The sequence below is a fragment of the Nomascus leucogenys genome, chromosome 8 (genome assembly GCF_006542625.1).
Source record: "Nomascus leucogenys isolate Asia chromosome 8, Asia_NLE_v1, whole genome shotgun sequence".
Classification (NCBI taxonomy): Eukaryota; Metazoa; Chordata; class Mammalia; order Primates; family Hylobatidae; genus Nomascus; species Nomascus leucogenys.
The window spans coordinates 1,891,479-1,914,813 of NC_044388.1; the positions used below are offsets into that span (position 1 = coordinate 1,891,479).

The 23,335-nt window shown below is 41.8% G+C and overlaps 1 protein-coding gene and 1 non-coding gene across 4 annotated transcripts in view; both read left to right on the plus strand.

The window, feature by feature from the left end:
• Positions 1–23,335, plus strand: part of LIMA1 (LIM domain and actin binding 1) — a 106,776-nt gene that overhangs the window by 14,800 nt on the left and 68,641 nt on the right. For all 3 annotated transcript variants that reach the window (XM_003252161.4, XM_003252162.3, XM_030816585.1), the window contains exon 2: positions 21,646–21,787. In XM_003252161.4, the coding sequence (XP_003252209.2) occupies positions 21,669–21,787 (119 nt within the window). In that variant the 5' untranslated portion in view covers positions 21,646–21,668. The remainder of the gene's footprint in view (positions 1–21,645; positions 21,788–23,335) is intronic.
• On the plus strand, positions 13,791–13,899 carry LOC115836444. Its single transcript, XR_004031528.1, has one exon. It is a non-coding gene; the product is annotated as a U6 spliceosomal RNA (small nuclear RNA).

Here is a 23,335-nt window from a genome sequence, read left to right on the forward strand (position 1 = left end):
AGAAATAAGCTGACCCTGAAATATCATGTACGCTAGAACTGCTTTTCTGGTTTATTTTCCGTGCTGGAGATCATTTTGTTTCCAGGCCAGCCTCCTAAAAAATGAAAAGAGCTAACATTTATTTAACTTCTTTGGGCCTCAGTTTCTTCATCGGAATATTATTCAATAATACACTTACATAAAGTGAGTCGGTAACACTTCTGAGTGTGTTACTGTGAAGATTAAATAAGTTATATATGCAAAACAATTAAGACAGTATCTGACACATGGTAAATGGTCAATAAATGTTAGGTATTTTTATTACCACCACTGCTATCATTATTAAGTACTTATTTTAGCAATGTGCTAAGAGAACCTTTTAGTGATGATGAAACTAAGGCTTAGAGTAATTTTCCTCATGTTACCCAGTAAGTGTGTGGTAGACTCAATATGTAGACTTGAGCCAAAAGGAGCCTTGGGCAGAGTTGGCTTAGATGTGGAACAGGCTGGGCCGGGCGCGGTGGCTCACGCCTGTAATCCCAGCACTTTGGGAGGCCGAGGCGGGTGGATCACAAGGTCAGGAGATAGAGACCATCCTGGCTAACACAGTGAAACCCCGTCTGTACTAAAAAATACAAAAAATTAGCCGAGTGTGGTGGCAGGTGCCTGTAGTCCCAGCTACTTGGGGGGCTGAGGCAGGAGAATGGCATGAACTTGGGAGGTGGAGCTTGCAGTGAGCCGAGCTAGTGCCACTGCACTCCAGCCTGGGCAACAGAGCGAGACTCCGTCTCAAAAAAAAAAAAAAAAAAAAAAAAGATGTGGAACAGGCTGGGGCATCTGGCCCAGCCTTTAATATTCCTAGTTTCAAGACTCCTAAAGGATAAGACCAGTCCAGACAGCCCCTAAATACTGGGAAGATGTGGTTTGCAATATGTCATTAGAACATTATGGTCTGTGGGACTGTTTCAAATCCTAGTTCTATCAGTTATTAGCTCTGTGACCTTGAGCAAGTTATTGAACATTTCTAGAGCCTTAGTTTCTTCCTCTGTAAAATGAGAATAATAAATATTTGCTGGCCAGGTGCGGTGGCTCATGCCTATAATCCCAGCACTTTGGGAGGCCAAGGTGGGAGGATCGCTTGAGCCCAGGAGTTCGAGACGAGCCTGGGCAACATAGCAAGATCTTGTCTCTTACAATAATAATAATAATTGCTTCATAGCAGTGTAAGAATTAATAAGATCAAATGGAATGAGATAACATGTAAAGCACCTGGCATATGGCCAGTACTCAATAACCCATCCTCAGGCTTATGCTCAAGGGGTTCAAACTTGTACCTGATTCTGACATTGTCTGTCTAGATGGTAAGCAGTTAGGGTCTAGGTCTGCAAAAATTAACATGTTTGGACTCCACGTGAGAGGTTCAGATTCCATAGGTGATCCTGATACTCAGAGTGCCACCCTTATCTGAAAGCACTAGACTGGGTGGTGGAGGGTAGCAGCAGTGATCCTCTCTCAATGCCTGGGCTGTCAGTGTCAGTCAGGCTTCTTACAGGGCTGTGCTCTGCTTAGAATATTAATGAGCAGTCAGGGGTGGGTGTTCTGCAAAAGGGAACTCCGTAGAAACGAGGCTCTCATCTGTATAGTCAAGCGGCATTTTTGTTTGGAAAGAATATTAATGAGATCTGGATAAGAATCAGACACCAGGAAAGGACAGCTGCTGTGAGAGGCAAATCCAATTGTACAAGGAGTTACACATGATATTCAGAAAGTCCTTGTGTAATTAAAAAAAAAAGTAATTAAGTTGTAGAGATAATAAACAATTTATAAATGACGTTAAAAAAAAAATAAATGTGGCCGGGCACGGTGGCTTACGTCAGTAACCCCAGCAGTTAGGGAGGCAGAAGTGAGAGATAGGTTGAGGCTAGGAGTTTGAGGCCAGCCTGGGCAACATAGTGAGACCTCATTCTTCACAAAAAGAAAAAATAGGCAGGCTGGGTGTGGTGGCTCATGCCTGTAATCCCAGCACTTTGGGAGGCCGAGGCAGGTGGATCACAAGGTCAAGAGATCAAAACCATCCTGGCCAACATGGTGAAACCCCATCTCTACTAAAAATACAAAAATTCGCTAGGCGTGGTGGCATGCACCTGTAGTCCCAACTACTCAGGAGGCTGAGGCAGGAGAATTGCTTGAACCCAGGAAGTGGAGGTTGCAGTGAGCCAAAATTGCACCACTGCACTCCAGCCTGGTGACAGAGCGAGACTCTGTCTCAAAAAAAAAAGTAAATGTGGCCAGGGGGCACAGTGATTCACAACTGTAATCCCAGCACTTTGGGAGGCCAAGGAGGGCAGATCATCTGAGGTCAGGAGTTTGAGACTAGCCTGGCCAACATGGTGAAACTCTATCTCTTAAAAAAAATACAAAAATTAACTGGGCGTGGCCGTGTGCAGTAGTTCACGCCTGTAATCCCAGCACTTTGGGAGGCCAAGGTGGGTGGATCACGAGGTCAGCAGATCGAGACCATCCTGGCTAACATGGTGAAACCCCATCTCTACTAAAAATACATATAAAATTAGCTGGGCGTTGTGGGGGACACCTGTAGTCCCAGCTACTCGGGAGGCTGAGGCAGGAGAATGGCGTGAACCCGGGAGACGGAGCTTTCAGTGAGCCGAGATTGTGCCACTGCACTCCAGCCTGGGCGACAGAGCTAGACTCCATCTCAAAAAAATAATAATAAAAATTTAAAAATCAGCTGGGCGTGGTGGCACGCCCCTGTAATCCCAGATACTCAGGAGGCTAAGACAGGAGAATCACTGGAACCCAGGAGGCGGAGGCTGCAATGAGCCAAGATCAGGCCACTGCACTCCAGCCTGGGTGACAGAGTGAGACTCTGTCTCAGAATGAAAAAAAGTAAATGTATTGAGTGGCCAACACATATTTGAAAATATGCTCAACCTCACTCATGATTAAAGGAGTGAAAACTAAAACAATAATGTACCATTTTCACACATCTCCTATCGGATTGGAAAAAGTAAAAATAATGCTTATTACTGACAAGAATGTGGAGAAAGATTCAAATATAAGTGGATGTGAGTTTTTTGAGGGAAATCTCAGAATATCTATTTAAAAATTTAATGCATAGGCCTTTTAAACTAGAAATGCTCCTTCTAGGAATTTATGCCGTAGACGCACCCCACCCCAGGTAGGCAATAGTACAAGCATGTTCATTCCATTCTTATTCGTAACAATGAAGAAGCAAAAGCAACCTACATGTTCATCCACAGGGGCCTTGTTAAATAGGTTTTAAACTACTACAGAATGAAATATTATGAGGTACTGAAAGGTTGAGATAGATCTGTATGCCCTGAGGTGGGAAGATGTCCAAGAGGAAATAAATAATTGCTGAACAGCACATTAACATGAAACCATTGTATTTCTAAAACATGCTTGTATTTATGCATGTTGTGTGTCAATTTCTCTGTGCCTCCGTTTTCTCATCTGTAGAATAGGAACCCTGATGGTACCTACCTCATGACTTGTTGCAAGGGTAAACTGAGATAACATATGTAGAGTGCTTAGTACAGTGACTGACACATAGGTAATATCAGAAAGTTTATGCTCCAGACTTTGACAGAGGTTACCTTTGAGAAGTAGAATTGGTTTGGGGGGAGGGCAGACAAGAGCTGGCAGGGATTTCTACTTCTTACATTGTGTATTTCCATAGCATTGTTTATATGGAGCAGGCCCATCCTTGACCAGTCACTGACCGAGGAGCCTAGACAGTGAAGGAAGTGGCAGCTCTGGTTCAGTAGGCTTGTTGAGACCTGCAGAAGAAGGTTCCCCACGGGAAGGAGGAGGGTAAGGAAGGGTGGTGCTGTGTGGAGATGGGAAGGGTGTTCGTGGATTCCACCGTGGCTACTGAAGTTTTTTTTTGAAAACCACCTGACGTAATTAAAGATTTAAAAAATTTACATTGCACAAGAACCTTACAAAGGCCAGCATGTATTTGGACTTATCCTTTTTATAATTCACTAAGTTATATTTATACTAAAAAAGTGATTTGTGTTTAATTTGACTTTTGAATAAAAACTACAGAAAATAATTGGTCAAAGTGCTCAAAACAGTTTACAAAATGGGTAGTTTTTCTAATAATTATGAAATAAAAATGTTGATATTTTAAAGAAACAATTTCTCTTCAACTAATGTTACTACTTCCATTATATAGTGATGAGCAATTTTTTTTTTTTGAGATGGAATTTTTGTTCTTGTTGCCCAGGCTGGAGTGCAATGGCGTGATCTTGGCTCACCACAACCTCCACCTTCCTGGTTCAAGCAATTCTCCTGCCTCAGCCTCCCAAGTAGCTGGGATTATAGGCATGAGCCACCATGCTCAGCTAATTTTGTATTTTTAGTAGAGATGGAGTTTCTCCATGTTAGTCAGACTGGTCTCAAACTCCTGACCTCAGGTGATCTGCCCACCTCGGCCTCCCAAAGTGCTGGGGTTACAGGCATGAGCCACCGCCCTGGCCAGCCATGTTTTAAATAATGAGAGCAACTTTCAAGCTAAAAAGTCAAACAGCTGAAGCAAATGTAACATTTTTGATTTATTTTTTTTTTTTTGAGACGGGTCTCACTCTGTTGCCCAGGCTGGAATGCAGTGGCACCATCACAGCTCACTGCAGCCTCAATCTCCTAGTCTCAGGCAATCTTCCCACTTCAGCCTGTCAAGTAGCTGGAACCACAGGTGCCCACCACCACACCCGGCTAATTATTAAAATTTTTTGTAGAGGTGGAGTCTCACCATCATGCCCAGGCTGATCTTGAACTCTTGACTCAAGTGATCCTCCCAGCTCAGTCTCCCAAAGTGTTGGGATTACAGGTGCCTGGCCATGAATTATTTTTAATCACAGCCTTATTGATCTAAACCTTGTTAAGTCAATATGACACATAAAATAAGCTAAACCCAAATAGGAATTCTATTAACTGAACCTTTAGAATAATGTTTATTGAATGTGGCTTAGACTCTGAAGCATGTGAAGACTGACAAGATCTGCCTCTGACCTCAAGCAATGTGCCGGGCACTGTTGTACATTTATTGTCTCCTTTAGTTTAAAACAACCCCATAAGGCAGATTTATCATCTTCCTCTTAAATAGAAGGAAAGTAAAGTACAGAGAGGTTGCCATGCATCTGGTAAGCACTAGAATGGGAATTGGAACCAGCTGTTATTTCCATTCTACTGTCCTGCCTCCAGAGGGTCATGGGGTAAGGGTGGGCAAGGTGAGCCCTGTGGGGGGCCACATGAGAATTCTCAGGGACCTCAGTGATCATCTGTCATCTAGTCTAATGATTTTCAAGCCATCATTTAAAAATTATAAAGTTTTATTGAAAAATTATTTATATACCATGCAATTCACCTATTTAAAATGCACAGTTCAGTGGTTTTAATATGGTCACACAGTTGTGCAGCCATCACCATAATCAATTTTACAACATTTTATCACCTTCCAGAGATAACTCATACCCATCAGCAGTCAGTTCCTTGTCTTCCTACTGCCAGTCCCAGGCAACCACTAATTCTCTTTCTGTCTCTATAGATTTGCCTGTTCTGGACCTTTCATATAAATGTAATCATACAGTAAATGGTCTTTTGTGGCTGGCTCCTGTCACTTAGCTTAATATTTTCAAGGTTCATCCATGTTGTAGCATGTGTCAGCACTACATTGCTCTTTATAGCCGAATAATATTCCCTTGTATGGGTATACCACATTTTGTTCATCCTTTCATCAGTTGATGAACATTTGTGTACAAGTTCTGTGTGGACATGTGTTTTCATTTCTCTTGAGTATATATATATACATATATACACACACACACACACACATACACACACATAGACACATACACAGGAATGGAATTGCTGGATCCCATGGTAACTCTGTGTTTAATCTTTTGAGGAACCACCAGACCGTTTTCCAAAGTGACTGCACCATTTTACATTCCCACCAGCAGTGTATAACGGTTCCAGTTTCCCCACATCTTCGCTAACATTTGTCAAACTATATTTTAACTATACCCCACAATAAGAAATATTTTACATTCCTACTCAGTTTATACACATACAAATAACTGAAACAAAAACTTTAAAAAAAAATACCTGTACTATGTCTGATGCACTTTGACATTTTCGATTGCATTCTGTTCTTTTTCATGAAAACAAATATGTTGGTTCTGACCGCTAAAGTTGCTTTCACAACTCACTAATTGTGACCTGCAGCTAGAAAAACACTAGGCTATTTTAACCCCTTCATTTTGCACAAGAAGAAAGAGGACCCAGAGAAGTGGCTTGTTCATGGCCATACCACTAATTAGTGGCAGATTCAAGATGAGAGCACAAGCCTGTTGGCTCCTTGCTTTAACTTTGACCTCTCAGTAAATTACAGTTGCCCTCTTATTCAGTAGATAAAAATAAAATAGTTTCTATTTTTTAAACTTCTTTTCTCAAGCAGCATTTTAAATTCAGCAACAAACCTGAAAAAAGAATGAGAATAACTCAATTTTATTATCATGAGTCATTGCTTTAACACAATGATTTTGTGCCGTCTGGACAGAGAAGTACTAGGTGAACCTAGATGATGGGCATCAAATTAGGCAGATTGAATTAATCAGTGCAGTGTCTCAGATTTATTTTTGTCCAAACCTCAGTGTACTTTTAAAGAGCAGCCATTTTCCTTACACTGTCAAATTTGAATGGCAACATAAAATTGAAGTGGGCAATATAAAAATATTTTATGTTGCTGTCTTTCTGTTTTTCTTAGAATACATGTAGGTCTTAAACCCTTTACTTATTTATTTTTGAGTCAGAGTCTTGCTCTGTTGCCCAGGCTGGAGTGCAATGGTGTGATCATGGCCTACTGCAGCCTCGACCTCCTGGGCTCAAGTGATCCTCCTGTTTCAGCCAAGTAGCAAGGATCACAGGCATGCACCACCATGCCCAGTTAATTTTTATTTTATTTTATTTTACTTTATTTTATTTTTTGACAGAGAACAGGTCTTGCCATATTGCCTAGGCTGGTCTGGAACTTCTGGCCTCAAGCAGTCCTGTCTCCTCAGCCTCCCAAAGTGCTAAGATTACAGGCATGAGCCACTGTGCCCGGCCTTAAACCCTTTAATTCAGTGCTTTCCAGCATTTGATGAGGGAACCTCTGACACTAGAGTTGCTTCAAGGTTCTTATTATTAAAATGTGGGTTTTTGAGCCCTTCTCCAGACCTAATGAATCAGAATCATGGGATGGGACCTGAAAAATCAGTATGGTATACAAGTTTCCTAAGTAATTCTATGTATACTCAAATTTGTGACCAACTGAATTAAGTGTTTTTCCCCCTTTATTTCTCATCTTCCTTTTGGTTTCTAAAATTACTATTTGGCTTTGTTACCTGTAGAGCCAAATAGTTATTCATTAGCATTTATAAGAAAACACCTAAATTATCTCAGTAGAGGGAGTTAACTAAAACAATATTGATTGGTTTCAGTTTTATTCTACCTTAGTAGAATACTGGAGACCATTTTTTTGATGGCTATCTCCACTGGTTTCCCATACCTTGGAATGATTTATTTTGGAATAAACATATACAACCTACTCTATTGTTTGATTTCTTTTCCCCAAAAACACTAGTCTCTAAAAATAGCTGAATCCAAAAAATTATTTCAGATGCCTGGGATCCCTCTCCTCATTAACAAATACTTGAGTGCCCCCCATGTGTCAGGCACTGTTCTGCAAGTTAAAATACAGTGTGATTTTAAAAAATTACAGTGTGAGCCAGGCACAGTGGCTCACACCTGTAATCCCAGCACTTTGGGAGGTTGAGCTGGGAGGATCGCTTGAGCCCAGGAGTTCGAGGCTGCAATAATTATGATCACATCACTGCCCTCCAGCCTGGGAGATAAGAGTGAGACCTTGTCTCAGAAAAAAAATTACAATCTGATCAGGTAGGGATAGGTCTAATACTTTGAGAACTTACAGGGCACCTTTTAGCCCAAGCTTGAGGGGTCAGGGAAGGCATCTGGAAGAAAGTGTCACCCAAGCTGGGACCCATAGCATAAGGCCAGGGAGGTTCAAGCATTTTCAGACAGAGGGCAGCGGTGTCCTCGGGGGGAGTAGTGTGCTCAGAGAATGGCTTGCATCAAGAAATAACTTGAGCATACCTAAAGATGTGAGGAAAAGCTTGTGCAAAGTCCATATGTGCAAAGCTTTGTCCAATTTTATTCAAGCTGTATTTATAGAGTTCCTTCTATTTAGAAAGCAATATACTATCACGCCTGTAATCCCAGCACTTTGGGAGGTCGTGGTGGGCAGATCACAAGGTCAGGAGATGGAGACCGTCCTGGCTAACACGGTGAAACCCTATCTCTACTAAAAATAAAAAAAATTAGCCGGGCGTGGTGGCGGGCGCCTGTAGTCCCAGCTACTCGGAGAGGCTGAGGCAGGAGAATGGCGTGAACCCAGGAGGCGGAGCTTGCAGTGAGCCGAGATCGCGCCACTGCACTCCAGCCTGGGGGACAGAGCGAGACTCTGTCTCAAAAAAAAGAAAGAAAGCAAGCAAGCAATATACTAGATGTCAGAAAAGCAAAAGACAAAATAAAGCAGGGAGAGGGGTAAAATAGCATTTATTGATAAGTAAATAAATGACTTCTTTTTTTTTTTTTTTTTTTTGAGACGGAGTCTCGCTCTGTCGCCCAGGCTGGAGTGCGGTGGCGCGATCTCGGCTCACTGCAAGCTCCGCCTCCCGGGTTCACACCATTCTCCTGCCTCAGCCTCTCCGAGTAGCTGGGATTACAGGCGCCTGCAACCACGCCCGGCTAATTTTTTTAAATTTTTAGTAGAGATGGGGTTTCACCGTGGTCTCGATCTCCTGACCTCGTGATCCGCCCGCCTCGGCTTCCCAAAGTGCTGGGATTACAGGCGTGAGCCACCGCGCCCGGCCAATAAATGACTTCTTAAGCTCTTATTGGGTGCTAGTAGAGTTGTACATACTTGACACTTAAGAACTTGTTTAATTCTTGCCGCAATGAAGGAGTTTCTTTTATCCTCAATTTATAGATGAGGAAACTCAGAGTTTAATAACTTGCCCAAGATCACTCAGCTAGTTCGTGGTGAGAGATCTCAACAGCTAGATTCTAATCCATGCCCCATGTCCTTAGCCTCTTGCTATTTTCTTTCCAAAATGTGTCCCTGTGTTAGGCATTTTATATAGCTAGGGTAGGTGATGGTATACGCCTCAGAGAAGTAAAGAAATTTGCACATGTCACCACAATTAGAGGCCCAGTGAGAACGTGTAAGTTCTCTTTTTAACGTCAAACTTTGTGTACATTTTGTTATACTATGTTCTGTTATTTTATTTGATGTAAGCAAAAATTCATGTACTAATTCTTTGGAGAAAAATGACTTGTAATTAAATGAACTTAATTTGAAGAGGAGAGGTTAAGAAAGGATAATACATATGATTTGGGTTATGTTATGTTGCATATTGGACATATGAAACTATCCAGCCTGGAGTAGAAATTCTAGGACTGGACTGGGCGGGCACGGTGGCTCACGCCTCTAATCCCAGCACTTTGGGAGGCCGAGGCGGATGGCTCACTAGAGGTCAGGAGTTCGAGACCAGCCTGGCCAACATGGTGAAACCTCGTCTCTACTAAAAATACAAAAACTTAGCCAGGTATGGTGGTGAGCACCTGTAATCCCAGCTACTCAGGAGGCTGAGGCAGGAGAATCACTTGAACCCAGGAGGCGGAGGTTGCAGTGAGCCAAGATTGTGACATTGCACTCCAGCCTGGGCAACAAGAGTGAAACTCCGTCTAAAAAAACAAAAAAGAAACTCTAGGAGTGGAAGCCAGGAAAGTTAGGCCTTAGGATCCAGCTTTCGGAATCATGTGGAATAAGTGACTTTTGATGAGTTGAGAGTAAGTGAGCTCGCTCAGAGAAGGGAGAGAAACTGATCCTTTATTGATTCCTGGGAGTAAGAGTGGAGGTAGGAAAAGAGGATTCTGCAAGAAAATAGAAAAGTGGAATTGCTTCTCAATTACACAGCCTCGTTTTTGTTGCTTTTGCTCTGGGTCTTAGTGTTTTTGAAGGCACAAAATATCCTTAAAAGGAGATAAAGAGATCAAATATTATTGAAGTGAGTCTGTCCTGATGTAAACATTTACATTCTTGTTGACCCCTGGGAATTTGGTCAGTGTTACAATTGTCCTATTGTCTAGATTCATGTTTCTACACATACCTGAAGCTCTTCCAAGAACAGTAGCAGTGATTATTCTAACATGCCTGCAGACTTGTCTATCATCATGTTTCTGAATAATAGAGTAAGCTTTTTATGTATAATATTTGATGTTATTTAGTGGTTCCATTTTTTTATATTGTGAGTTTATATGAGAGTTTGAATAAGCTAAAATTACTGGGTAATTCACAGTTCTGAAAAATATATGCTTCCTCATAACTAGTCTTGGGACTGCAGGATAAGCATTCAGTTTCTGTACTAATTGTGTTTCAGATAAAACAAAGCTATGTGTAATTTTATGGAAGGCATATTTATAGAGTTCTTTTTATTTAGAAAGCAATGTATTAAATACTAGATGTCAGAAGGTTAAAAGACAAAGTAGATCTGTCCTCTGACTTAAAATATCTTGCTATTGAGTAGGAATTATGAAATTATTATAAGGCAGGGGAAGTGACTTATGCTGACTAGGAATAGGGCTAGGGCAGTTTGGAAAAGGGCTATGTGTGTTCTTTCACTTGAGTCTTTTAAGGTGAATAGGTTGAGTACAGGATAACATTTCAAATGGAGTGAAAAAAATATATGGTATATCATGGGAGGAGAAGCTGGTTATGGCATAATTTTAGAGATTCTAGATCTCTTTTCAGAAATCAAAGTTCTGTGGGGTTAGGCTTTTTACTATCAGAGAAAGAAGTTACAAATAAGCCAAGAGGGAATACTAGAATGAACCTTGTGATGCTGGATTGGAGTCAGAAATATCAGTATGAATTTATAGTTTATAAAATTTGTATAGGGCTGGGTGCGGTGACTCACACCTGTAATCCCAGCACTTTGGGAGGCCGAGGTGGGCAGATCACGAGATCAAGAGATCGAGACCATCCTGGCCCACATGGTGAAACCCTGTCTCTACTAAAAATACAAAAATTACTCGGGTGTGGTGGCGCATGCCTGCAGTCCCAGCTACTCGGAAGGCTGAGGCAGGAGAATTGCTTGAACCCGGGAGGCAGAGGTTGCAGTGAGCCAAGATCGCACCACTGCACTCCAGAGCGAGACTCCGTCTCAGAGAAAAAAAAAAAAAAAGTATAGGTAGATATAGAGCTAAACAAAGAAATGTGTGCGTATAGCCCAGGCACAGTGGCACACACCTATAATCCCACCACTTTGGGAGGCTGAGGCGTGAGGATCACTTAGGCCCAGGAGTTTGACACCAGCCTGGACAATATGGGGAGGCTCTGTCGCTACAAAAAAATTTAAAATATTAGCCAGGCATGGTGGCATGTGTCTAGTCCCAGCTACTTGGCAGGCTGAGGTAGGAGGATCATTTGTGCTCAGGAGGTAGGCTGCAGTGAGCTGTGATTGCACCACTGCAGTCCAGCCTGGGTGACAGTGGATTCTGTCACACACACACACACACACACACACACACAAATAGTGTGTATACATGGGCCAGTATACATACATGTAATTCTTGGTTTTGTCCACTAAGAGAGCCTAGAAGCAGTGACATCTCAGTGGTAATGAGCATAACTAGTAGTGCCCAGATGTTAACTTCTCCCATAAAAGAAAACAGGGCTCCTTGGGGAAATAGTTGATTCCAGGGCTGAGGCATAGTAAATACAAGACGAGCCTGGAACATCTTATAGTGCTAGAAAGTAAGGAAGTGCTAAAAACGAAACAAAAAACAGGGCAAGTTGAGAGAACACTGGAGCCAAGCCAGAAAACCCTAAGAGCTGGAATAATTTGAGCAATAAAATAAGGATAGTATTGGATTATAACACAGGGAATAAAATAACTATCTATGAAACCATCCTAATATAAATAAATGGTTGGGCTGGACATGGTGGCTCATGCCTGTAATCCTGGCACTTTGGGGGGGCCGAAGCAGGAAGATCATCTTGTGGCATACTGCCGAGGTTACCGCTTGAGACCATCGCTATGACAGTCACTACTTGAGACTGTCATTATAAGACTGAACTAAGGGTGTGGAAAGCAGAAATGAAAACTTAAAACAAAAGTAACTATTTTAAAGGAAGGGGCCAGAGGAAGAAAAAGAGAGTTCCCTGCTTCTAGTGAGCAAAGGCAGCCCACTGAGCTTCCACAGCCCTTTGTATTTATTGAGTAGAAAGAGCAGGGAGGAGGAGGTAACAATTGGTCAGCTGCTTAATTGGTCACAGGTTCATATTACTGTTAACAGGTATCAATTATGCCTAATCACAAGAAACACTGCTGGTGTGACTGCCCTCAGCATTCCTTCTGGGTGGCAGATGCAATTTGTCAGTTTGCCAACATTCTGCATTCATGAGAACAGTTTGCTGTTTACTCATATAGCCTTCAGTGGTATACTGAGTTGATCATGACCCTCACTCTTTCAGCCTTCAACATCATCCGAGCTCAGGAATTTGAGACCAGCTTGGACAACATAGGGAGACTTCATCTCTATAATAATAATAATAATAATAATAAGAATAAGTAAATGGTTGAATAAATGAGAGAGAACAAATCTTCCTTATAGAAGAATTTCAATTAATAAATGTAGAAAGGATGAGAGTAACAGAAAATCACCATTAGAATACCAGTAATAATTGTCATAAGCAAGACACACCCATGAGTGCTAAAATTAATGGGAAAAAGTTTAAGGAGAAACAGTCAAAGTTCTCCCTCATAATATTTATGAATTACAAAGGGAAAACAAATAATAACTTCACAGAGGAGAAACCTGATAATACCACATTAACCATGTGATCAAAGCTAATGTCATGAAAGACATCACATCAACATCATGTACCCTCTGATATGATGCACTGTGAAGGGCACATCAACTCTGGGTTATTCCTTTCAAACACTTTTTTTTATTTTTTTATTTTATTATTATACTTTAAGTTTTAGGGTACATGTGCACAGCGTGCAGGTTTGTTACGTATGTATACATGTGCCATGTTGGTGTGCTGCACCCATTAACTTGTCATTTACATTAGGTATATCTCCTAGTGCTATCCCTCCCCCACCTGCAAACATTTATCATCTCAATCTAATCTGAGAAAACATCATGTTTTTTAAAAAAACTTTTTTTGTTTGTTTGTTTTTTGAGTATTGCAAGATATTCCAGGCTGATCTTGTATTTGCCCTTCCCCAGCTCTGGAATCAACCGCTTCTCCAAGGAGTCTTGATTCTATTTTATTGGAGAAACCAAGAAACCCAAATTGAGGAACATTCTACATAATATCTGACCAATACTTTCAACAATATCAAGGTCATGAAAGACAAGGAAAAGCAGAGTAACTGTCATAGACTGGGGGAGACTTAGGAAGACATGACAACTAAATGCAGTGTATGATCCTGAAACAGAAATAAGACGTTAATGAAAAAACTGGTGGAATTTCAATAAAGTCTATAGTTAATAGTATTGTACCAGTGCTCATTTCTTAGTTTTGCTAATTGTACTATGGTAATATAAGATAAAGCTAGGTGAAATGTATATGGGAACTCTTGTACTGTTTTTGCAACTCTTATGTATGAAATTGTTTCAGAATAAAAGGTGAGTGCTCACTTCAGTCATACATATACTAAGGTTGAAATGATACAGAGAAGATTAGCATGGTCCCTGTGTGAGGTTAACACACAAATTTGTGAAGCAGTCCATGTTTAAAAAAATAAAGTTTGAAAAAAAAAGGTTAAAGAACTATTAACTTCCAGCCAGGTGCGGTGGCTTACGCCTGTAATCCCAGCACTTTGGAAGGCCGAGGTGGGCGGATCATGAGGTCAGGAGTTCAAGACCAGCCTGACCAACATGGTGAAACCCCATCTCTACTAAAAATACAAAAAAAATTAGCCAAGTGTGGTGGCACGTGCCTGTAATCACAGCTACCCAGGAGGCTGAGGCAGGAGAATTGCTTGAACCTGGGAGGCAGAGGTTGCAGTGAGCTGAGATTGCGCCACTGCACTCCAGCCTGGGTGACAGAGTGAGACTCTATCTCAAAAAAAAATAGCTATTAACTCTCAAAAAATGTTCAAGAATGTGAATTTAGTCACTATTTTTGTACAGAAATATAAACTTAGAAATGTAATTTTCTGAAAAAACATTACGTAGCAATGTATTTCATGTTGCTTTTAAATTCCCTTTGCAGCTTGAAGTTTTTTAGGTTGGTTTTTTTTTTTTTCTTTTAATTGCTCCCTTTTACCTGATGACATTCAAATTGGGAAGAGTTGTTGGTAGAAAAGCTTTAAAACTCTACAATCTATTTCTTAAAAGTAATGTTTTTCTTTTCTTTCTTTCCTTTCTTTTCTTTACTTTTCTTTTTTCTTTTCTTTTTTTTTTTTTTGACACGGTCTAGCTCTATAGTCCAGGTTGAGTACAGTGGTGTGATCACAGCTCACTGCAACCTTAACCTCCAGGCTCAAGTGACCCACCTCAGCCTCTTGAGTAGCTGGGACTACAGACACACCACCATGCCCAGATAGTCTTCTGTATTTTTTTTGTAGAGACAGGGTTTCACCATGTTGCCCAGGCTGGTCTCAAACTCCTGAGCTCAGGTGATCTGCTTGCCTTGGCCTCCCAAAGTGCTGGGATTACAGGCATGAGCCACCACATGTGGCCCATTTTTCTTCATAAGTGAGTTTGTAGGTTTTACTTTGTTCTAATTTTTTGAGGCTATGTTCAGGAAGCCATACAGCTTGAATAAGTAACCGGCTCAGGAGAAAAAAAAGAGAGGAGGCCACTGAGATCGGATATGTAAGAAAAGGATTTTATTAGTGGCTTGGGGAGGGCTGGTTGCAGGGCCAGCTCATTTATTTTTTGGTTTGGTTTGGTGTTTTTTGTTGTTTTTTTTTTTTTGCTTTTTTTTTTTTGGTTTTGTTTTGAGACAGAGTCTTGTGCTGTTGCCCAGGCTGGAGTGCAGTGACACAATCTCGGCTCACTGCAACCTCCGCCTCCTGGATTCAAGAAATTCTTCTGCCTCACCCTCCTAAGTAGCTAGAATTACAGGCATGCACCACCATGCCTGGCTAATTTTTTGTATTTTTAGTAGAGACAGGGTTTTACCATGTTGGCCAGCCTCGAACTCCCGAACTTAAGTGATCCACCCACCTAAGCCTCCCAGAGTGCTGGGATTACAGGCATGAGCCACCGCACCTGGCTGTTTTTGTCCAAGCCTGGTTTCTGAGAGACAGTTTCCTTGGTCAGGAGAGTCTGTAAATGAATTTATTAGAATAGGTTTCTTGGAGCAGTTACTGGCCTCACCCTAAGCAATAGCTTGAGGAAGCAGATACCTGGGGCAGATTTCCCAGTGAGTCACTCTTCAACTCTTCAAGGACCTTTGTTCGAGAGATCTTTATCTCCAAGCTACAGCTTACCCTAGGACAGTTTAGTGGCCCATCTCAAGCTACCTGGTTTGATAAATGAACATTGATCCTGGGAGTTAGAACTCTAGCTCTAATACTAACCAGCTGGTGACTTTGGAAAATGATTGGACCTTTATGCGTCTCAGTTTCCTCACTGTAAAAAAGGGGATTTGGTTACTTGATTTCCAAGCTACTTTCTTAATGAAAAAAATCTACCATTTGTAGCTGAAACTGAAGGCATCTTCCTTCTCAGCAAACTGTTCCCCTTTCTATGTATACCATTTATTTGTCATGAGACGATCCTTCTAGTCTCTGAAGCTAAAAATCTGTGTTTATTTTTGTTATATGTTTCCTTTAACTCTTGCAGCCGACTGTCTTCCAATCCAGCAGTTCTTCCTTCACAGTTCATGTGGTATTAGAATGCATATGACTGAAGAGAATGGGTTTTGGAGTCTGAAAGTCTGAAAATAGAATTCATATCTGAGACAGACTGTATGGGTGGGGAGAGATAATATACCTTTTTTTCTTTTTTTTTTTTTTTTTTTTTGAGACAGAGTCTCACTCTATCGCCCAGGCTGGAGTGCAGTGGCATGATCTCGACTCATTGCAACCTCTGCTTCCCGGGTTCAAGCAATTGTCCTGCCTCAGCCTCCCAAGTAGCTGGGATTACAGGCGCCTGCCACCATGCCTGGCTAATTTTTTGTATGTTTAGTAAAGACAGGGTTTCACTACATTGGCCAGACTGGGTCCGGAACTCCTGACCTCAGGTGATTCGCCTGCCTCAGCCTCCCAAAGTGCTGGGATTACAGGCGTGAGCCACCATGCCGGCGCCAATACCACACCTTTAATGCAGGCCAATGAAAGCCAGTTACTACGATGGAGGGTATTCCAAGTGGGCCCAGGATAACTTTTAAGTTTCCCTGAAAGCAGGAATTATTATCTCTGATATTCACCACTCTGGGAAGATACTCACCACTATTCTCTTACTGAAAAATAATTTGTATGGGTTTTCAGCTAGGTGGTTCAGGGATTTTTCTACCTGGTTTTCTACATTGGCTAAAAGTGGCGGTTTTAATCATTCTTCATTAATTGTAGTTGAAAGAAAATGGACTTTGGAATCAAACAGAATATGCGTTTGAATCCCAGCTCTGCTACTTTATAGCTAAGTGATCTTTGTAAAGTTAATATGTCTGAATCTCAATTTCGTTACCATAAATATAAGACAATAAAACCAATCCTGTAGAATGATTGTGAGGATTGAGATATATGCAAAGCATAAAGTTAGTGTCTTAAAATCTTCCAAGAGTCGGATTTCTAACTTTAGCTTTGAATTTGTAGTTTCCTATTGTATATCATTTGGATTTCTCTTGCTGACATGTATATCACAACATGTGTAAATCAACACTTGTCATTTTCCCTCTTCTTTCTATATTTACTGTCTCTTTTAATGGAATCAACAGCCTTCCATCATTCAGGTTTGATGATGCCAGCTTTGATTCTCTTTTACACTAAGTTCATTTTATTCTAAGAACTGTCAATTTCTCTCTTCCCACTTTTCCATTTCCACCTACTCTAGTTAATTTACGAATTTAAACCTTGATTACCTCTCACTTAGTTTTAGGATCTTCTTGACTAGTAATTTAGACTCCAGTCTTTTTTCCTCTTAGCAAGTTGCACACCACTGCTGAATAATATTTTAAAATATGATGTTAGTCACGTTACATGCTTTTTCAGAAACTTTCTATGTTCCACCAGAGAGACTGTGGTTAATCCACTATAGAGATCTCATCTTACAGGTGTGGATATTGAGGCTCAGAAATTTTTTTTTGTTGTAAAAACCACGCACGTGCTAAGTAAATAGCACATTAAGGTTAGACCTAATCTCCGATCACTCACGGGTTACCTCTTCCCACTATTGGAATATGGCCCAAACTCCTTAGCATGGTTTTCTTCCCAGTCAGGCCCCATTATGTCTTTTTTTTTTTTTTTTTGAGACAGAGTTTCGCTCTTGTCGCCCAGGCTGGAGTACAGTGGCGCAATCTCGGCTCACTGCAACCTCCGCCTCCCAGGTTCAAGCGAGTCTCTTGCCTCAGCCTCCCAAGTAGCTGGGATTACAGGCGAATGCCACCACGCCCAGCTAATTTTTTGTATTTTTAGTAGGGATGGGGTTTCGCCATCTTGGGCAGGCTGGTCTCGAACTCCTGACCTCAGGTGATCCACCTGCCTCAGCCTCCCAAAGTGCTGGTATTATAGGCGTGAGCCACTGCACCCGGCCAAGTCTTGTCTATCTTCAACTTCTCTTGCACCTAGAGTTTAACTCACTCCCCAAAGGTGCTAATGCTATTCTTCCCCTTCCTCCTCCTGCCTTCACTTTGATGAAATTCTGCCCATTCTGTCAGTCCCAAGTCATCTGATATCTTTTCCTTTCCCTCTCACAAAGCCAGAAAATCAGGTCTTGTATTCCTAGACCATGCGTAGCCTCTAACCACATTCTGTCTTGTACTATAAATATTTGTGCGTATGTCCGCAAGCACGGTAGATTATGTACACACCATTCAGGCAGGGACATCTCCCTACATCTCATAGGAAGTGGTTATTCAATAACCTAGTACCAGAGTCCATCAAAAATCATGTATTGATTCTCACCTTTATCTGTTTCATGGGTACTAATCACATTGCTAAGAAATAACATTATGCTTCTGTGGAGACAAGTGTGGTCAGGGTGAGAGTCATCTCATTCCCTGAGTGTAAGGCGTGCCTCTCCTAGCTGTATACCACAATAGATGTTCTGACTTTCCTTAACTTTCTGGCTGGGAGTAATCAAAACCACGGACTTAGACTTGGGAGTTAACCTTTTTTTTTTCTTTATCGTGCTCGGTGTCTCAAATAATAAATCCTTTTCCTTTTTTAGAAACATACCTTTTTTTTTTTTTTTTGAGATGGAGTCTCACTCACTCTGTCACCCAGGCTGGAGTGCAGTGGCACGATCTCAGCTCACTGCATCCTCTGCCTCCAGGGTTCAAGTGATTCTCCTGCCTCAGCCTCTCAAGTAGTTGGGATTACAGGGGTGCACCACCACACCTGGCTAATTTTTGTATTTTTTTTTTTTTTTTTTTTTTTTGAGACGGAGTCTCGCTCTCTCACCCAGGCTGGAGTGCAATGGCGCGATCTCGGCTCACTGCAAGCTCCGCCTCCCGGGTTCACGCCATTCTCCTGCCTCAGCCTCTCCGAGTAGCTGGGACTACAGGCGTCCGCCACCACGCCCGGCTAATTTTTTGTATTTTTAGTAGAGACGGGGTTTCACCATGGTCTCGATCTCCTGACCTCGTGATCCGCCCGCCTCGGCCTCCCAAAGTGCTGGGATTACAAGCGTGAGCCACCACGCCCGGCCGTAATTTTTGTATTTTTAGTAGAGTCTGAGTTTCACCATGCTGGTCAGGCTGGTCTCGGACACCTGACCTCAAGTGATCTGCCTGCCTCGGCCTCCCAGAGCGCTGGGATTGCAGGTGTGAGCCACCGTGCCTGGCCTGCAAATGTATCTTGTATATATTTTTTTCCCTTTGATCCAGAGTTGATCTTTATGGAAGAACTGACAGTATTTATACCCACACCTATACTGGTAGTATATTTCTACCAAATAATATCTTAAAGCATTCATTAGCATTTCCTTAACGTGCCTTACAGAGTTTAAAAAAACTATGATAGTTTTATATAGTTAAGTTTAGCTGAAATGTTTGTTGCTTCTGTGTCTTTTTCATCTTAGAGAAGGGGCTGGCATTGTTTGGTGAGTCTGCCAGTTTAATACCAGGTAGACAAATAGGTATCATGTATTATTTGGTACATTCCAGTTTATTGCAAAGTACATGTATAGAATTACGATTATTTTGTCCAGGAAGAAAACATTAAAAACACTAAACAGTAACATTTATTGCTTACTTATTCTGTATCAGGGTCTTTTCTTCTTTATCTTATTTATTTCTCGTAAGAATACTGTGAAGTCAATGCTATTATTATGGATGAGAAATCCAAGTTTTAGGGAAACTTTTCATTAAGTGATGAGGCCAACATTCCCACTTAGACTTATCTGTCTCTAACCCAGAGCTCCTTACCATTAAAGGGCATACTATGCCTTCCAACATGAGGATTAAAACATATTAACAAAACTAGTATTATTTTCCGACAAGGATTTCATTGGAAGAACAAATATTACACGTGGAACAGTAGTAGTGTGGCCTTTTAGAATTGTCCATTGCTTATTCTGCAGCACAGGAATTTTTTTTTTTTTTTTTTTTTAGAACATCTTGGTCTGTCACCCAGGCTGGAATCCAGTGGCGCAATTCATAGCTCATTGTAGCCTCCACCTCCTGGGCCTAGTAGCTAGGACTATAGGTGTGTGCCACCACGCCCAGCTAATTTTTAATTTTTTGTAAAGAAGAGGGGGTCTTGCTATGTTACCCAGGCTGGTCTCAAACTCCTGGCCTCAAGCTATCCTCCCAAAGTGCTGGGATTGCAGGTATGAACCACCATGTCTGACCCAGGACCTTTTTTTTTTTTTTTTTTGAAATGGAGCTTCGCCCTTGTTGCCCGGGCTGGAGTGCAGTGGTGCAATCTCGGTTCACTGCAACCTCTGCCTCAAGCAATTTTCCTGCCTCAGCCTCCCAAGTCACTGGGATTATAGGCATGCGCTACCACTCCCGGCTAATTTTGTGTTTTCAGTAGAGACAGGATTTCACCATGTTGGTCAGGCTGGTCCTAAACTCCTGACCTCAGACCTCAAGTGATCCACCCGCCTCGGCCTCCCAAAGTGTTGAGATTACAGGCATGAGCCACCACGCCCAGCCTGACCCAGGACTTTTAATGTGAAATGGCAGCTTGAGCTGCTGGATTTAAATACCCTAACCTTGAAAGCAGTACCTGATGAACCATACATTCTACCAGATCAGTTATGCTCTTCGGTTGCCAAGAGCTGCAAGTAGTACTTTATTTTTCTTTTACTTCTGGTAAGCTGTGAATTAGCAGTACTTTATTATTATTTTTTTTTAGTTTTCAAGACTCCTGGATCAGAAACAAAGTAGTACTTTATATTTTTCACTCTTCAAATAAGGAAACTGTTGACTCATTTCTAATCTCACCTCTTCTGGACAAAGGTTGGAACTCCTTTCCTTCGGTAATTAGTGGGGCAAAATAACCAAACGATCCAGATTAATGGGTAGGGACTAGGTGATATCAAGGGTATGGCTTTATGTATTCTTTGGCTGAAAGGGATGTTAGAAAAGAGGGTTTGTCATCCTGAACTTAAAGTACATTATACTTCTCCTTGATAAAGGCTTTAAAATGAGAATTATAACAAGAGTCAATGATAATAATTAGACTTAAAATGTTCTTAATACTACTGTAACATACCTAGTATTTTAAATATATTATCTCCTTAAATCTACATAAAAACCTCCTAAAGGTAGATATTATCCTTATTTTTTAGCTGAAGAAAGTGAAATGGAAAATATTACATAATATGTTCAAAGTAACAAAGTTAGGATTTCCCCGAAGTCTGTCTCACCTTAAAGCCCTGCTCTTCCTATTATACCACGCTGCGCCCCCAGCTCTCTCCCTGGCACTGAGTGGCCAGTGCTGCAGAGCTTGGGGAGATAGGGCAGCCAAAAGAAACTTGAATGTAGGTAGAAACTAATTTGGACCTGGCTCTACTGAGATGTGGATTGTACCTCCCCTGGGATGTAACTCAGAAGAGGGAAACATTTCACTCCAAATGTGACTTTGGAACAGACTTCAGTTCAGGGAAAGGCCAATTGATATTTGCACAGTGGGGTCAGTCATAAAATGGAACTGGAAGGGACCTTAAAGGTCATCTGGTGTAGCCTCCTTTTACAAGAAACCACAACCCAAAGATATTGGATCATTTGACCAAGGTTACACAGTTTGGGGGAGAACAGTGGAGGAGTGTGGTCTGCAAGTTTAGGGCTCTACCACACCACCGTCAATCCTTGGATGCACAGAATCCTCTTCTGTGTCTAATGTTCTGACTTTCTTTATTGCATAGGTATTTCAGTGTCTGTAGACAAGATGGAATCAACTCCATTTAATAGACGGCAATGGACCTCACTATCATTGAGGGTAACGGCCAAAGAACTTTCTCTTGTCAACAAGAACAAGTCATCGGCTATTGTGGAAATATTCTCCAAGTAAGTGCTGATCCTGGTCCAAAAGGACCATCTGTCTGGAGCACACATTGCCACCTGTCAGGGAAATTGGTGAAGGAAGTACATAACGTAAAATAGTCTTATTGGGTGCCTCGTGGATTTTAAACACTATATGAGGCACTGTGGAGAAGGGGGAGGAGGGTAATAATCAGAAGATACATTCTATTCTTTGAATTTTTGTTTAGTTTGTGGAAGAAACAGTTACAGACACAAAAATTATTTTAAGAAAGATAATTATGAAATAATTATAAAGCAAAATATCAGCAAGTCTAAAATGAATAGGAGTGAGGATTAGGTACAGAATAAGAGACAGAGCATCATGGACAGGAGCTCATCAGGAAGGCTTTCTGGTTGAGATGAGTTTTGAGGCAAGTTTTGATTTGGTTGAATGGTGCATTAAGCACTCTCTATACCTGCACTTTCCAATGTGGTAGCCACTATATAGGTGGCTATTTCAGTTTACGTTAAAGTTAAATAACATTTAAAATTTAGTTTTAAATGTTTACCAGCTGCATTTATCACTTTTCAAGTGCTCAGTAACTACTTGTTGCTGGTGACTGTTGTATTGAACAGCACAGAAACATTTCATCATTGCACAAAGTTCTGCTGAAAAGTGCAACCTACACAGGCACACTACAGCCCACTGGCTGCTGATTAGTAAATAAAACTTTATTAGAACACATCCAGGCCGGGCGCGGTGGCTCACGCCTGTAATCCCAGCACTTTGGGAGGCCGAGGCGGGCGGATCACGAGGTCAGGAGATCGAGACCATCCTGGCTAACACGGTGAAACCCCGTCTCTACTAAAAATACAAAAAATTAGCTGGGCGAGGTGGCGGGCGCCTGTAGTCCCAGCTACGCAGGAGGCTGAGGCAGGAGAATGGCGAGAACCCCGGGGGGCGGAGCCTGCAGTGAGCCGAGATCGCGCCACTGCACTCCAGCCTGGGTGAAAGAGCGAGACTCTGTCTCGAAAAAAAAAAAAAAAAAAAAAAAAAAAAAAGAACACATCCGGTCAGGCGCGGTGGCTCACGCCTGTGATCCCAGCACTTTGGGAGGCTGAGGTGGGTGGATCACTTGAGGTCAGGAGTTCAAGATCAGCCTGGCCAACATGGTGAAACCCTGTCTCTACTAAAAATACAAATATTAATCAGGCGTGGTGGCACATGCCTGTACTGTAGTCCCAGCTACTCAGGAGGCTGAGGCAGGAGAATTGCTTGAACCCAGGAGGCGGAGGTTGCAGTAAGCTGAAATCGTGCCACTGCACTACAGCCTGGGCGACAGAGTGAGACTCTGTCTTAAATAATAATAATAATAATTATTATTATTATTATTCCAGCATTTATTTTGCTTTTGAATCTCCAGTTTGGGCAGGATCTCTGCTCTACTCAGCATCAGCCAGGGTGGCCCAAAGGCTGGGAGCCGTAATCATCAAAAGGCTGGCTCACTCACAAGTCAGGTGGTTGATGCTGTCATCTGGGATCTCAGCTGGGGCCATGGTAGGAACACCTACACATGGCCATTCCATGTGGCT